Source organism: Myxocyprinus asiaticus, chromosome 34 (assembly GCF_019703515.2).
Source record: "Myxocyprinus asiaticus isolate MX2 ecotype Aquarium Trade chromosome 34, UBuf_Myxa_2, whole genome shotgun sequence".
Lineage (NCBI taxonomy): Eukaryota > Metazoa > Chordata > Actinopteri > Cypriniformes > Catostomidae > Myxocyprinus > Myxocyprinus asiaticus.
Window position 1 is genome coordinate 12,451,855 of NC_059377.1, and position 18,355 is coordinate 12,470,209.

At 38.3% G+C, this 18,355-nt stretch overlaps 1 protein-coding gene across 1 annotated transcript in view; it reads right to left on the reverse strand.

Annotated features, from left to right (window-relative positions):
* LOC127425258 (gamma-aminobutyric acid type B receptor subunit 1-like) overlaps positions 1-18,355 on the reverse strand; it is a 193,419-nt gene that overhangs the window by 50,886 nt on the left and 124,178 nt on the right. The window contains exons 13-15 of the mRNA XM_051671006.1: positions 12,192-12,437; positions 11,154-11,217; positions 1,100-1,177 (exon numbers count right to left, since the gene is read on the reverse strand). Coding sequence (XP_051526966.1) covers positions 1,100-1,177; positions 11,154-11,217; positions 12,192-12,437 — 388 coding nt within the window. The remainder of the gene's footprint in view (positions 1-1,099; positions 1,178-11,153; positions 11,218-12,191; positions 12,438-18,355) is intronic.

Here is an 18,355-nt window from a genome sequence, read left to right on the forward strand (position 1 = left end):
AATTATTGTTAGATATGATGCATTAATGTAGAATTGATGCTGCTGTGTTTTGACTGAGAAACAGATCTGTAAATACAATTATATTTAACTGTTAATTAACTGCTTGTTATGATTTCAATGCCGATAAAGAACGTTATTAACCGTTCTTTTATTTTGTTCTAATCGGTAACCTTTTGGAAAGGAGGCTGCGGAACTTCTGAACCGGAACGAAAAAATACAGTTTTTGCTCAGAACAAACCAAAATGAAAAACATTTCGTTTGATAGGCACATTAATTGTGCTTAATTTTATGAATTATTCAGCATTTCATCCATTTACTTAGATTAAAATCGTATTTGTAACATTAAGAATATTTTTGTTTACTTATGTACAATAAACAATTTTGGCACAACTTTGGGTCGGCACAGGATATCCAATGTAATTTGGATCCTGAAACAAAACGAGTTCAGAACCTCTGGTTTTAACTACAAGCAAAGACAATTTGCTGAGGCACACGGTGCCGCCCATCTAGATTGGACGATTCATACTCTTTCAGTCAAGGTTAGAGTGGGCTGGGAGGCAGCTGGGGAATGGCCTGGGCCAATTCTGATTTGTGTTGTTTTCAGCTGTCAGCTGGCATCTTCTCAATACACCATCTCCTACACTGAGCCTGAACTGGTCATCAAATACAATTAAAAAGATTAAATGAAACCATCACTCATTCTATACAGCACACAATTTTTATCAGTGCGCTTGCTCAATTTATGATTGGAATTAACTCCTGGCGGTTTTCTAACGCCATTCATTTGTCTTTTTTTGTTGAGCCGTGCTGAGTTCCCGCAGCGCCTGCCCTCACAGACAGAATGCTAAACAGAATTTGACTGACTGATTGATTAAAGCCCCGTAGCAGCCTATCGTCTGCATTTCTCTTTTTTTGCGGGGGGCGGGCATGTATTGTGTGGCTGTAACACTGGGATAGATGCAGAGAAATTGCAGTGGTGTGGGGCGAGAGTTATAATGTGAGTGATTGTGTAAGAGCAGGTTAAAAACAGAGGATAGTGCAACAGACATTGATAAACAAGAGCATGTATGGGAGATGAGTGAGACAAATGTGTCCTCACCTATCCACCTGTCATTGCCATACCAAGAGAGATTGCCTTTGGTCATATCATAGTAACCAATCTTCTTGTAGCTTCCTCCTGCAAGGGGACACAGAAAGATTGCAATTCAGAAACAGTTCGAAGTCAACATGAAATGCCATTCACAACCCATTTTACTTCTGTTGTAACATATATTCTGAGTGAAACAGAATATTCAACGAGCTAACCCCCCCCCCCCCCCACCCCAACCTTATTGACTTTAGATTTTATCTATCAGCTTTTTGAGCGGGACATGAAGGCTGAAGTTCAAGTTGACAGCACCATGACATATCCCAATGGATCTTTTTCAAATCTATTGTTATTCACCATAGAGCGCAACAGTGCCTGCCTGCTTTTTCAGCCACCTTGGTTTCGATTTTTTCCATTCATTGTTTTCCATAGGAATAAAAAAAAACTCCTCATATAAAAACTCCTATAATTCACCCAAAAATGAAAATTCTCTCATCATTTACTCACCTTCATGCCATCTCAGTTATGTATGTCTTTCATTCTTCAGCAAAACACATTTGAAGTAAAATAAAAAAATATCTAAGCTCAGTAGGTCCTTAATGGATGGTGATCAGACCTTTGAAGCTCCAAAAAGAACAGACAGTCAGCATAAACGTCATCCATGTCTTCTCAAGTGAAACAATCTCTTTTGCTGAGAAAAAGATCAGTATTTAAGTACTTTTTAACTATAAATCATCGCTTCCGGTCAGCAGCAGTAAGCGTGTGATGTAATTGCGTTGGCACGTTCACGCGAGAACAGACGCATGCGCTGTGTACAACTGAGTAGGAGGAACGCTGTACAGAAGCTTTGTTGGTTTTGGTTTAAATCTGTATTTGTATCTATTTGTTTACTCACAATGGTGCATTTGTGTGCTCATCCTGGATGTCTCAACCGAGAGAAAAATGTGAGATTACATCCATAACATGCCAACACAAATACGTCACACGAGAGACCGTGTGAACTCTGCCCTCTAGTGAATGCGCATATGGCTGCTGACCTGAAGTGATGATTAATAGTTTAAAAAGTACTTACATATTGACCTTTTTTGCACAACAAGTGATCGTTTCACTTTAGAAAACATTCATTTAACCAGTGGAGTCATATGGATGACGTGTATTCTGCCAGTCTGTGATTTTTGGAGCTTCAAAGGTCAGTTCACCATCCACATTTTAAGGACCTACTGAGCTTAGAATTTTTTATTATTTTTCTTCAAATGTGTTCTACTGAAGAAAGGAAGTCATACACACCTGGGATGGCATGAGGGTGAGTAAATGATGAACTATCCCTTTAAGTATTGTGAATAACTTTATCAAATAAAAAAAAGGAAAAATCTAAAACTACTGATTTAAAGTTGTTATTTATAAGTACTGAATTAATATATTTCAAGTATACTGCAAAATACTCAGAATATACAAATATATAAGTAGTTTTAGAATGTAGGGAGACCTATTCTATTGCATCGTTCAAGGCTGTTTTGCCGCGGTTTGTTTGCTGTGATTCTCTGATTGGTGGATTTTTCTCTTCAGGATTTACAGGTAGTGCAGTTCTTCACCAGGATTTCTGCTATTAAACACAATTTAAAAAAAGGAAGTTAAAATAAGGTTCAGCAGAAGCATACACCATCAATTAACAACCTGTAAGCTCAAAGTCGGTCTGTCTTTAAAGTTTTACAAGTTATCGTCAATAATCAATTCCCCTATGAAGAAAATGAATGGGATGTTTACTTCTGGAACCAGACTGTTGCGCTCGTTTTCGCCATAAGCAACCAGCATTAAATTACTGTGTACAGTCATTTTTTCCTCATTCAGTTTTAGACATAAAGACCACTCAAATGAGATGGATACTCCAGTCATATCAGTAACCTAATAAAAGCTGTTTTATTTGGATTATCTTTTCAATGAGCGGGTCTCCTCATGGGGGCCAACATTTTATGACCCAAATGACCAGTCGGAAATTACTCATTGTATGTCAGAAACCCCACATGTTATTGGACACTTTCACTCACAGAATTAATTATGGCTGACTGCGACTAGGTAGATGCAACGGTGACAGAAAATTTGGTCACACTTTATATTATTGGGCCTTAACAAATATGTACTAACATTAAATACATACAAGACTATGTATTTACTGTGTAACTACATGTTATTCTGCAAAATTCCCACATTTGCTGCTACTGAGTTTGAGGTATGAGTAGGTTTAGGAGTAAGGGTAGGGTTAGGATTAGGTTTTAGAGTTGGTTTTGGGGTAAGGTTTTGGTTAGGGGTAAAGTTAACAGTGTAACTACAAATGTAATTAAATGCAAGTACTTTAAATGTAATTACAATGCAACAACATGTATGTACATAATAAGTACAGTACATTGTATCAAATAGTCAAGTACATAGTAGTCAAAGACACCTAATATAAAGTGGATCAGAACATTTTGCTTTAGCATACACGTCGATAGGTGACAATATTTAGTACAGGAGTACAATACATATTGGCCAATACATTACCTATTGTTTGTGCGGAAGTAATTAACTATTGTACATGTAATCTGAATTATGTAATCAAGAGATTTCATGTTTACTGTTAAACGAAAGAAGTGTAATGTGGTACTTAATACACGTAAAGTGAATGATTTTCATCAAAACATGCAATGAGTAATTCAAAAGTAATATTAAAGGAAACAGATAAGATTACATAAGTGTAAACAAAAGATTACATAACTGATTACAATTTTAATTGTGTCATTTGTAATCACTACCAGATTATGTTTCATAAGTAATCTTCCCAACACATCCGGCGTAAAACCTGTGCCAAGTCAAATATGCGGATCACAGATGGTCCGCTGTGGCGACCTCTAACGGGAGCAGCAGAAAGAAGAAGAAGAAGAAGAAGAAGAAGTAATCTACCCAACACTGGCTACCTACAACAATAGAAACCTAAACCAGTTCCTAAATTCCTATTTGAGGTGGAGCTTGTCAGGGTGGGTGAGAAACAGGACCCAAAAGCAGAGGTAACAGTTCAATCGGATTTATTAATCAACACAAAGTTCTCTTTTCAAACTAAGCAAGCCCAGGAAATGTTTCTCCCCTGACACACGGGCAGAGACCGAGGAATCCTCCTCCACAGGAACTGGTGGATGATCACAGGCGAAGGCGATCACAGGTGAAACAGAAGGTAACCACACTTCTGAAATGAAACAGCAGCAAGCTCCAAATACACAAGAAAGCACAGTTAACACTAAACACAGTTAACGCAAACATTCACATCGACACTCACAGTAACAATAACAATGATCCGACCTCAGACATGACACACGAGGGGATTTAATTAAGCAGGGAAACAAACAAGTGTCAGGTGCCGCTTGCAGCTGAAGGTTTTAACGATCAGCGTTCCCATGAAAACAATAAGAGTTCCCATGGAAACGCTGACATAGCATGCCAGTGGCACCTGAAACAGATGAAGGCAAAACGTAAACACGCTTTGACAAAACAGACGAGGGACCGATGATGCCACGGCCCTTATCAGACAAAAACTCAACCTAGCAAGGTGACAGGGCCATGACATCACCGGAGCATGGTGGTCCCAAACAACCGGACCCGTGCGCTCACACAAAGGGGATACACAAAAGACTGAGGCAGGCTGAAACTGCCACGGTCCCGTCAGGCATAACCCCAACCTGACAAGAGCTAGATATTACTTTTTGATTAAAATTGCAGATTACAGACCAAACTTAATTTTTATTTGGAATATTGTACACTGAGGAATTGTGCCCAATAAGACCAGGAACACATATTAAGAAAGACAAAATAAAAATAAATATCACTACACTGTGTTGTGAATCAATACTGTAAGGCTGCATCGGATTTTGGGCAGCTTTTAGAGTCAACACACCTCTTGGATTACACAAACAGACTCAAAACAGAATCCGTCATCAATCCTTATATTTCCAGCAGGCGTATCAGCTGAGTTTTGAATGAGAACACACAACAAGGTTGCTCTCTCTTTAAATTAGCTTTATAGGGAGTGCTGTAAATGGTTACCACTGTATCAGCTGTGCTCAAGCAAGAACCATAAAACAGAGGAATTTATCTTCTTTCTCGTTCCCTCTTTCCTGTCCCATTTCTCCTTTTTTCTTTCATACTTGCACTCTCTCTCTCACTCAAATGCACACTGGTGAGCATCATGGATGTGTGATGGGCTCAGAGGACTTCCACCCCCAAACACAACAAGAAATTATCTTAAGTGAGAACCATTATAATTATCAAGTGATCATTAAGCGTAATTACTGCAGTCAGCTTTGGCTTCCCCTAGGGAGACTTGAAAAAGATAGAATATGAGGTAGAGGAAGAAAAAAGAGAGCTATGCAGAGCTGTATGATCTATGTATGAGATGGAACGGGTAAGAGAATTTAATTTCATCCGTTTAGATTGTGACCTCTTATATTCCTTTAATCTCTGCTTGTAGATCTTCCTGCAGCTTCATTCAAGGCTCAAGACACTTTTAAAGCAACATATTGCTTTTAAAGGGTGGGATGAAGTGCTAAAAAAAGGCACAACATAATCAAACTTCTAGTGAAACTTTTGTATGGAAAAAAGATGCAGTGAAAGTGAATGGTGACTGATCACGCCCTTTTGTGTTCCATGGAAGAAAAAAAAGACATGTTGGTTTGGAACAACATGAGGGTGTGCAAATATGACAGAATTTTCATATTTGGATGAGCTATCCACTCAGATTGGGGTGTCAAACTCGGTTCCTGGAGGGCCACAGTCTAGCAGAGTTTAGCTCCAACCCTAATTAAACACACCTGAAGCAGCTAATCAAGGTCTTCAGGAGTGCTTGAAGATTACAAGGAGGCATTTTGGAGCAGGGCTGGAACTAAAGGAACTGAGTTTGACATCCTCAGAACACCTTAGCAACCTCATAGCAACTATCCACAATGGGTGATTCTTACGAAACCTGTCAAGAAAATGTCCTGGACATATTTAAGCCCAAATCAATACATACAAAAATATATAATTTGCATAAAGAAAATTAAGCTCATATTAAGGACCATTAAGATATTTTGCATTGTGACATAATTTTTTTAGGATACAATTGTCATAGTTTTCAATTATGATTCTCATTACCGTAACACGTCTGGAAATTTAACTTTTACTATTCACAATTTTTTTATTTAATTATTCTCATTCCCTTAATGCATCCAGACATTTTATTTTTACTATTCCCAATGTTTTCAGTTATGATTCTCATTACTGTAACATGTCTAGATGTTTTACTTGTATTATTCCCATTGTTTTCAATGATGATTTTCATTACTGTAACATGTCTAGACGTTTTACTTTTACTGTTCCCAGTGTCTTTAATGATGAATCTCATAAATTTTACATGTTTTTCTTTCACTATTAGCACTATTACCAATGTTTTCAATTATGATTCTCATTACCATAACAAAGTCATTTTCTTTAATTAAAATTAGTGGAAATGAATGTCAGTACCAAAGGACTACTACTACAATTTATAACATAATATAAATAAAATAAATGTACATTTTTTGATGTGAAAATACTTGAAAATATACAGTACTGTGTAAAAGTCTTAGGCACATAAGATGTTTCACAAAAGCATTTGTCTTGAGATGGTTATTTATATCTTAAGCTTTAGTGTGTCAATAGGAAATATAAATGTTAGACTCCCAAACATTCCTTTTGCAAATAAAAAAGATTAGTATAGAAGAACAGGGAGCCCTGCAACAGATGGCATGGTCCCCTCAGAGCCCCCCACTGAACATCGAGTCAGTCTGAGATGACATAAAGAGACAGAAGCAACTGAGACAGCCTAAATAGATAGAAGAACTGTGGCGAATTCTCCAAGAAGCTTGGAACATCCTATCTGCCAACAACCAAGAAAAACTGTGTCCAGGTGTACCTAGGAGAATTGGTGCTGTTTTAAAGGCAAATGTGGTCACACCGAATATTTATTTAGCTTTTTTTATGTTTACTGGACTTTGTATGATGTTAATTGATAAATTAAAACTATTTATGGCATTATTTTTGAAGATATCCTCACTATGCAACATTTTTCCCAAGTGCCTAAAACTTTTGCACAGTACTGTATATTTTTTTACATTTTGGTAATGAGAATATAATAATGACAGTTTCTTTTCGCATTGCAGTAATTACAATTAAGGGTTAAATATGTGTAACTGTCATGGAAATAATGTCACAATGTAAAAAATCTTAACGGCCCTACAAATTTCCTATATGCAAAATATGTGAGAATCAACCTAGAATCGTGACAGTGAGTTTTGTATGGGCAAGAGCCACTCATATTTTCTTCAGAAATGTAAATATTATAGTTCTATTTTTTTATTGTGTCACACAAAGAGGGACAGATGCAGGATCTGGGCACCGGCAGAGAAACAAGGCGCTGTGACGGATTGAACAGGGGAACACAGGCATGTTGATCAAAAAGACGGGCACCAATAAAAAGAGAGAAAACAAACGAAAGGAGAGAGAAAAGGATCCAATCTGCACGAGAAAGCTGAGGTTGCAGCCACAATGCATTTGTCACACGCAGAGGTTAACAAGCAAATGAAGGCAGAGATGCCTCTGTCAACAGCACGGAATTGTGTGTGGCGTTCCAATGGAATAATCATGTCTGGAAACTAGGGGTGTGCAGTGAAGCCATTATCTGTATTTGTATCTGTATCTGTTCATATGACAAAATTATCTGTATCTGTCTCTGTATTCGGATAAAACCGGGTGTGGGTGGGGCTTAAACAGGAAGTGCGTCAAAACTAAATGAAACACCCATTTTTAAATGTTACGCTTACATTTATAGTTTATATTAATAAAATATGCCTTGTATATGCCTTTTCATAATAACAGCCTAATAATAATAATAATTATTATTATTATTATTATTATTATTATTATTATACAATTATAATTTAAAAATACTTGCCAGATAAAGCTGAATTTGTAGGCTACATTAACTGTGGAATATGTTGTGGTTTCTCCTGGTATTTCAGAAATTAATATCTGCATGAAACAGAATTGTGACGAGGGGGAGGGCATAGCCAGGCCGTGATGGAGCACAGCCAGCCGCTGAATCAGCTGATCAGCAGGAAAGCAAGATAAAAGGCAGCCGGAGACACCGGTTCGGGAGAGAGCTTGATGCACGCGGCCACGTTGCATGTGTGTCTGTGTTTGTTTATGTTTGTTTTAAGTTGAATTTCTCATAAAAATTTTGTTTACTGTTCAGCCAGTTCCCGCCTCCTCCTTGCCCGTCATTTACCTGTTACAGTGGTGCCGAAACCCAGGAGAGACAAGGGATGTGCTGTCACAGAGTCCTCACCGCTGCCTGGGGACGGAGGGGTCGCTGCAGGCCGCCGAGAGTCGGAGGAACCGCGGCTGTCTACCGAGAAGGGGAGGAGTGGTTCCATCCACCAGGGGCCGGAGGACTCGCTGCGTCCGCCAGGGGAGGAGCGGTTGAGGACTGGGCGACAGTGCGTCCAGAGTCTGGGGCCAAAATCAAGCTGTAATTTTAGTTGTAAATTATGTAATAATGTCAACAGGAATGCATATTTATTTAACCCTACTACCTGACCCAAACCCTAAACCTAACCGTCACGTGGAGTAAAAATGTAATTTTAGAACGAAAATGCAACCTCCAAATCATGCTCACTGCTGTTTATGTGAACACAATTGCTTCCTGGTTTCCTTGGGGCAAGAACCTGTGTCTCAGAGATTACTTGCACGACACTCTATCAGTAGTGCCACAGGGAAAGGTGAACACTTTTGAATGCAAATTGATGCAAAAATGTCTTATGGGAGATGCTGCTTGTCATTTATTCGGCTGAATTTGGTCGGGATACATGAACATTTAGAAGTAGCATGTCAGTCTCCCATGTGATCATGTGATCATAGATGTTTAACCCTGTTATAGTTTATTTCTGCATTCCAAACCCAGAAATGTGAAAAGGGTTTCAGTATTGCTAAAATGTCCTGAATACTTATGCAACATTCAATTTTGAATTTTTAATACATGTCTAAAGGCACATTTTAATCAAGACTAATGAAACAATATGCTCTGGACAGATGAGACAAATGTATAGCTGTTAGGCCACAATGTCAGACATGGGAAATCCAAACACTGCCTTTGATCAAAAGACCCTCATAGCAACTGTAAAGCGTGCTAGTGGAAGCATTATTAGTTTGGGTCTGCTTTCTGCCACAGGGCCCGTAGCTTGCCATCGTAGGGTCAAACCACGAATTCCACATTGTACCCGGGGACTAGAAGATGTGAGACCATCTGTCAAAATGCTGAAGCCAGACTGCAGACATGTACAGTACAAAGTGGAACTTGCAATAAAATGACTCAAAACCCTCAAGCAAAACCACAAAAAAGACTAAACACACAAAAAGGTAGGTTAATTGATCGGTAAAGTGAAATCCAAGGTTTCAGCTACTGTACACTGAAGTGGTGTGGACTTGAAACAGACTGTACATGCAAACAAACCCTCAAATATCACACACATTTAGAGTTCAATAAGGAACAGAAGGCAAACATTTCATATTGCAAAACACAGATATACCTAAAACAAGCGGTCAACTAATATGTTTTTTTAGATGTCTGACGCCGACATCAACATCTAGAGAGCAGCGTGGTCATTGGCCAATATTATACAAGTATATACATAATAAAATTTAATGACAGGAAACAAGATTGCTAAAATTCAAAATGACATTTACAATCATGCATCTGGTAGATGCTTTTATCTAAAGCGACTTACAGTGAAATTACTCGAAACAGATTGTGTGTTCCCTGAGAATTGAACCCATGACCTTGCCATTGTTAGCACCACACTCTACCAGTGGAGGTACAAGAACTAAAAATTGCTTAAAAGAATATTTATTTATCTTAAGTTTACATGAAATTCACAAAAAATCTAATTAAACATTTTTTTAAACTGAAATGCTGATAATCTCAAAATGGGCATATCTGTCACCACCTAAAGCCCCTACAAGAAGAACGTTTTGTCATATGGGAAACACGAGCTATTGAAGCTTGAGATTGTGTACTTGTATTGTTTTCCCCACATTGCAGTGTTTGGTAGATTACTTTCTAAATGTAATCTAGTACTGATTACAAATCAAACAACTAAAATTTAAATCAGTAACGTAGTCTTTTAGATTACATCCTCAGCAATTCTTTGAAACTCGAGACTGATTGGAAATGTAATCATGTAATTCATAAAACGTAACTGTAATATGATTACATACATTTAAAATGCAATGTAATATAGTGATTTTTGTACTCTGTTTAAGTAATCCAGTTTACAAGTAGTCAATTACTACCCAACACTGATGATTGCATCTGATTTCATTTTAAATATATTTCCAATTTTCATAGTAGTTTGCTAAATTAGCTAACTTTATCATATTGTTGAAATGAAAGCAGAATCTAAACATGCAAATGTTAAAAACCCCATCTTTTGTACTTTTTCTCATCTTTATCTATATACTTGCAAACCTAAGCCCCCAAATGCTTGATCTGAATTCACTATCTTGGCTTTACTAACATGAAAAACAGCTAATTTAGCAGCAATATCAGAGTGGCTTCTAAGGAACCCTGAATGTCTGTTAAAATTCAGCCTCTTGTATTCAGGTTTTATGCAACTGTTCATTTTTCCCCCTGCATGATTTTATTTTAAAGAGTTCAAAAGCTGAGAGAAAAGATATTGACCTAAAAAACCCTGAACAATTCAAGCACAGTTGTATCTGGTCTTGGCAAAATTATTACAGCTCTAAAATGTTTGAACAAGAAAAACAGGGAATGTTTTACCTGGCACCTGTGCTACTCTCCAACTGGAGCGAGAACAAGATTGTAAAGTCATTCATCATTTCAGAATTGTGCTGAAGCAGCCATGCATATGGATTACACCTGCTGTCCAAACTCACTCTCATTTACCCTTTATTATGTCGGAACCATTCAGGATGAAAGAAGACATAAAAATGTTTATAGTTTGCTCACCTTGCAGTTGCTCGATGAGGGTCCATGCCATTCTGGAGCCCTGCGCATCAAACACTACATGACCCTGACAGAGAAGAGATAATTTTGTTATACCTTAGTGCCATAAACAGCTCACGGGTTTCCCCACTTTTTTCCAACACATCCTCCTTTTTCTAGGAGCTTCTCTCCCACCCTACCAGTGCTAAAATAAAAAAATGTGAAAGGATAGATTACCATAGTTTAACAAAGTGGAAATTCATTTAATGTACACTATCTTGCCTTTATAATACAGTTAAGTCTCAGTCACTCCTTTTTTTTTTTGTTGTGCAATATAATGTCTAGGGAAATACCACTACTTTGAGTCAATTACTACATTAAAAAAACTGCAAAGATACCAGTCTTTCTACAGTATCAGTAATACTAACTCATTCTGGTACCTAAATGCTGTCACCACAGTCAAGACAGTCATGCCAAAAATATCAGTGTACACCTATTATAAAAATCAATGTAATCTCCAGGAAGAAAGACCGGAGATTACTGTTTTATGTATGACATTTACTGACAAATTATATTTTTTGCAGTGGCTACATAACTATTGTATTGTATAATATAATACAACAAAATTTAAGTATTTTCACTTTATATTTGGTTACTTTTTTGTTCTAGTTTTTATTTCTGAATGTATACTTGAATACTACTGTTAGATACCTAAAAAACTTACTAAAATAGTTTTGTATCTTTGTTTTACTGGTTGTACATTTTTTTGTTCTTCGTTATATTTAACTGAATAATTGAATGATTAATTGAATAATTACTCAAATAGATGAATGTTTAATTTAATAATTACTTGAAAAACTGTAAAAAATAAATAAATAAATAAAAAAGCCATTTTGAGAACTGTTGGTCTACATGCCATAACTTTTTAAATAATGTATTCATTTGCATATTAGTTTTTACTGTGGTATTGAATTGGTCTCAAAAATCATCGTCGTTGATGTTGTGACAACCCTAATACCTTCATATCCACAATTTAACCCATCAATACAAATTGTTACTCACCGAAACTCCCTCGAAGGAGCTGGTGTTGAGGGCTCGGTAGATCTCGGCTGTGATGTCCTTGTTATTGTAATTAAAGTCTTCCAACCTGCGCCCTTTTGCCTTTAAGGGCCCCACAGTCTTATTGAGTGCCAGAGCAAGGGCCCACACTGCATCATATGCCAAAGGAGCTTCCTGGAAACCACCAGTCTCCTCTGGATTTTTTCCGCCCAGCTTGGACATCAGCTGTGCTAAGAACTCCTGTGAGGTCTGGATGAAAAGAGAGGACATACGCTATCATCTAGTATGCATTCGGTATATGTGTGTGTGTGTGTGTGTGTGTGTGTGTGTGTGTGTGTGTGCTTCAGTACTACACTGACAAGAGGATTATGCTTGATGAATTAAGAATGGCTGTATGGCCACCATAGAATGTCTGATTAGAGCGCAACTGAAGGGGTCTGGAATAAATCCCAAACATGAGCTCAGTGTGATTTTAACTTAATTGTTTTAAAAATTGTGCTTACTAGCTGAATTCCAAGTAAAGTACTACACTACCCATATTCCTGAAGGGAGATCAACCAATCAGAAAAGTTGCAGCAAAACAGCTCAGCAGTGACCACCACTCTCAAGAAGGATTGCGAATGAAAGTAAAATGTTTATATTTTACCCTCATATGACTGGGGACTTAAGTTAATTTCCTCATTAAAGACATTAAGTAAACAGTCTTATCTTTTTTCCCAGATTTTCACACTGTAAACCCTAATGCGCTAAAATAATTAATTGTTTTGAGTAGGGAAAAATTAAGGGTACGTTTACACAACAACGATGTACTAAAAACGGAAAAGTTTTTCCTTTGCGTTTTTGAAAAGTTTCGTGTACAGACGACAAAGTTGTCAAAACGATTCCCGTTCACACAGATCCACGAAAACAACTAAAAATGCTGTATTATGCATGCCAGGCCAGTAGTTGGCGATGTCACTTTGTAAAGAAACACTACGCGCCTGCGCACATAAGCCATTCTTCCACAGAGCGGTGAATACAAACAATGAAGACGGCGATCGCTGGTCATAGTAGTGATGCAGTAAATCTACACTTTGCTGGAGAAGTGTCAATAAACTCAAAAACTTGAGCAGCACAAACACAGTCCTGTAGTCCGCCATTGTAGTTTTGAATGTCTCGCGCGTTGTTTTGAAGTACTCATGCGCATGCCTATTGACTGAACGTGTAATACATGTGCGCATGACGTCATCGTTTTCACAAATTCGGGTTTTTGTATGTTTAAACGGAGACGATAAAGGCATCGTTTTTTTTTTGTTATTAACATTTTTATTGATTCCATTCAACACACCACTCTCATATAAGTCACCGAGTGTATTAACACCACTCTCAATCCACTCCGACCAACAGAAAGGGGACTCACCAATATGCAACTTTGGGTTTAGCCATATGCTTGAGGCAACATTTAAATAAATGTCTGAATTAAACACTCTGGACACTTTTGTTCATAGCGCGTGCAGATGCGAGATAATGGGGTGCGACTTAACTTCTCCAATTAGTTTAATAGAAAGGCTTTGTAATAGTAAAATAGGGGCAATAACTTTCTGTTCAATTCCAAACCAGGGAGGGGCTCTCTCAGGTGGAAGTGACCAATGAGCTAAATGTCTGAGACCGAACGCACAATAATATAATAAAACAAAATCTTGGGTAGGCCTAGCCCACCTTTGTTAATCGGCCTATGTAACTTGTTGCAATGTAACCTGGGACGCTTTCCATTCCAAATGAAGGACTTCGCCATACTATCAAATTGCTTAAAATAAGAGAGGGGGACACCTACAGGGAGAGATTGTAGTTGGTAGTTGAATTTTGGAATACAATTCATTTTTAATAACATTAATCTTCACAATCATCGATAAATGTAATGAAGCCCACCTGTCCACATCATTCGAAAACCTTTTTATTAAGGGGAAAATTAACTCTAACTAAATCAGACAAATTTGCTGGGAATAAAATTCCCAAATTCTTAATTCCCAGTTTGGGCCACTGGAAGGCGCCTGGCTGATAAGCTGTTATTGGGCAGTACGCTGTCAAAGCCAAAGCTTCAGATTTAGACCAATTGATTTTGTATCCTGAGAACTTGGAATTAATAATTCTGTTAATAATTCTGTGGAGGCATGGCATAGATCTAGTAGGGTCAGAGACGAATAATAAAATATCATCTGCATAAAGCAAAAGCTTATGCGCCATACCTCACGCAATCACCCCTGGAAAATCATCCTCATTTCTTATCGTGGCTGCTAATGGTTCCAGGGTAAGACTGAACAATAATGGGGAAAGAGGGCAACCCTGCCGGGTGCCCCTACCCAGAGTAAAATAATCTGAAATTGGTCCATTTGTTTGTACCGCTGCTACAGGGTGTCTATAAAGCAGCTTAATCCAACCAATAAAAGTACTCCCGAACCCATACATTTCCAAAATCTTAAAAAGATAATCCCATTCTACCATATCAAATGCCTTTTCGGCATCAAGTGAGATGGCAGCGACCAGAGATTGTTCTTTCGCTACTGACCACATGATATTGATGAGACGCCTAATGTTATCAGAAGAGCTACAGCCTCGAATAAACCCCACCTGATCTATATGTATAAGAGATGTCATAATTTTACTTAATCGATTAGCCAGAATTTTTGACAACATTTTTACATCTAACTGGATCAGGGAAATTGGACGGTAACTTTTACACTCGCTTGGATCTTTGTCCTTTTTAAGAATCAGTCTGATCCGGGCTTGTGACATGGTTGGTGGGAGCTTTCCATTCTTTAATGATTCACTATAAACTTCTAGCAAAAGTGGAGCCAGTTCTGTAGCATACGATTTGAAAAACTCAGCAGCAAAGCCGTCAGGCCCTGGAGACTTGCCTGTAGGTAAGGCCTTAATAACCTCGCCAAGCTCCTCCAAGTTTATCTCAGAATCAAGAGAATTTTTTTTCTCAATCGTCAGTTTAGGGAGATCTAATGGTTCCACAAAGTTTCTAATATCTTCATCAGTAGACAAAGATGTGGAACTATAGAGATCAGAGTAGAATTCTTTAATAGCATTATTAATATCAATGGATGAGGTAAATATTTCACCACCAGCAGATTTCACTGAGGGAATGGTAGAAAAAGACTCTCTCTGCTTTATATATCTAGCAAAAAGTTTTCCTGCTTTGTCCCCCGACTCAAAGTATGACTGTCTTGCCCTGAATAGCCAAAACTCCACTTTCCGTGACAAAATAGTTTTATATCTGTATTTCAATCGGGTCAATTCTCTGAGGCCATCAGATGACAAACGGCGCTTCAGCTCTGCCTCTGCATTTTTAATATTTCCTTCCAACTCCACAAGTTCTCGTGCTTTGGATTTTTTGGTGAATGAGGCATACTGTATGATCCGACCCCTAAGATCCACCTTAAGTGCCTCCCAAGCCACACCCACAGAGGATACTGAGGACCAGTTGGTCTCCACATAAACACTGATTTCAGTCTTTAACATTTTTTGGAAATCAGGATTTTGCAAAAGGGACACATTAAGGCACCAACTATATGATTTCCTTTTCTCTGTATATGGCAACACCTCTAAACTCACCAGGGCATGATCTGAGACTAAGATATTTTCAATTGAGCAATCAACAACAGATGAAATGAGGGATTTGGATTTAAAAAAAAATCTATTCTAGAATAAATCTTATGGACTGATGAAAAAAAATTATAGTCCCTACCAGATGGGTTCAAAAGTCTCCAAATATCCGTAAGACCAAGATTTTTACACATCCTGTGAAGCGTCAGTGTTGCTCTAGGGGGCTTACACACTTTTGCTTCACTGTGATCAAGGACTGAGTCCAGCAAAAGATTAAAGTCTCCTCCCAAAATTATATCATGAGGGGTGCCAGCGGTTTGCAACATCCCTTCAAGATCTATAAAAAAGCCCTGATCATCAGCGTTAGGCGCCTAAATATTAGCCAAAATCAACCTCTGCACTTGAATTTCAGCTAAAACAATAATGACTCTCCCTAATTTATCTTTAGTCTGTTTGAGACATTTGAATTGTAGATGTTTATTAATCAATATAATGACTCCCTTGCTCATACTTGTGCCAGCACTAAAAAAAACATGTCCACCCCATATCTTCCCAAATTTTTCAGCTTCCTGCGAGGAGAGATGTGTTTCTTGAAGAAACACTATTTCATATTTCTTACGTTTAAGAAAAGTAATAACCTTCCTTCTTTTTATGGGGTGCCCCAACCCATTCACATTCCATGTGGTGAGAGATAGTACACTCAAATTAACATTTGACATTTTGATATAGTAGAGAAAATAAATTGTGTCAAAAACAAAATTATACAGACCACATTCCCCATTAGTGAAACAATCAAACCCCAAACTTCTCCCCGAACAAAACAAACAGAAAAAGAAAAACGTGCGCATTAACCCCGCGCACGAAAGCGCCAACCAGCGACAATCCCTCTAAACTCAAAAGGTCCATGAACGCCCATGAGCCCCCACGACAAATTTGCCATCGGATTGCTCAATTTTGTCTCACAAATTTGTGAGCCAAAATTACATAACAGAAAATACTTTGTAAAATAAACCCCAGCCAATAGGAAGAATGAACACAAAGAATGTGTAGATTCATTCACAGAACTGTCTCAAAGGTGTGATCTTCCACAAAACAAATTCCAGCTGATATAAAACCGTTCAGATTCCTCGGACAGACAAATGAATGTTCAGTGAGCTGGCTGCTATGAGTTCAGCGGATGATGTAATCATTCCGATGTCCCGTAAAAATACTCAACAAAACAAACTTCAGCCAGCAGGAGGAATAAGCACGAAGAACGAACAGATTAATCCACAGCTGTTCCAAAGGAGTGTTATTCAATAGAACAAGTTCCAGCCTCTAAGCGGAACCAATACAAAAAGAAACAAAACCGGCATCTTGGTTCCCCGGATGGTCGAGTCAATTCACTCGGAGGCCGCATAAACCTATATACCATGACTTACACAATCCATCAACTTTATAAAAGACATCCTTTGTGTGAGCATGTAGATATTTTGCGGTCATCCGTAGTGTCCACTCTCAAACTGGCTGGGAACTTCAATGCAAAAGTAATCTTTCGTCAATGCAAAAGTTTCTTTAAGGAAAAGTGTTATTCACAAAACATACTCCAGCCGCTCGTCGGAGCGAACGCAAAAAGAAAAAATAAACCAAAATGATACCCAGCTTCCTCAAAAGCCAGAGTAAAAACAGTGAGTCGACCAACTCACATGAGAAACACCCAAAGGTTTACTCACCCATTAATTCAATAAAAGACATTGCCTGATTGGGACATGTAAATACTTTATGAACCGTCCTTCGTTTCTATTCTTAGCTTGGCCGGAAACATCAGAACATAAGTGATCTTTTGCTGATGTAAGAGTTTCTTACATTCCTTGCACCGATCGGGTTTCTTTCTTGTCGAACTCGCAAAGTCTGGGAACAAGAAAATATTATGGTTCTTCCAAGAAAGCTTCCCTTTGCTCCTCGCCTGGCACAACACAAGATCTTTATCAGATGATCTCAGAAATCTGGACAGAATCGATCAGGGCCTGTCTCCCTCAGCAAATCTGTGAGCTGGGACTCTGTAAGCTCCCTCGATTTCCAGCTTGTGGCCTGTTATGTTGAGCAGACTCGGAAAAAGCTCGTCTAGGAGTTTCACCATATCTCTGCCCTCTTCATGCTCAGGAATTCCAACAATTCGAACGTTATTCCTGCGGCTTCTATTCTCAAGATCTTCAAGCTTTTCAAGGAGATGTTCCAAATCAACTTTGGTCATGGGCGGATTAGCAGTTAATTCCCTCTCCGAAGATTCCAGACAATCGATTCGTCTCTCAACATCAGTCAGTCTTGTAACTATCTCAGAGAATTTTATTTCCATCGCTTTTAATCGATCGACGTATTACAGCGAGATCCTCCAAGTCAGCAAGAACCTTCGTCAACATCACCGACATGTTGGACAACTGACGCTGGATCACCTCTCCCGCCGCGCCATCCAAATCGAGTCCCCGGTCTGTAGGCCTGTCGAGGTTTTCATCCTGAACACGTTAGTGTCTTTTAATGTCTCCAGAGCCCGAGGATTTTGACTTCTTTGCCATGTTTTGCCTCAAAGAGCAAATGTG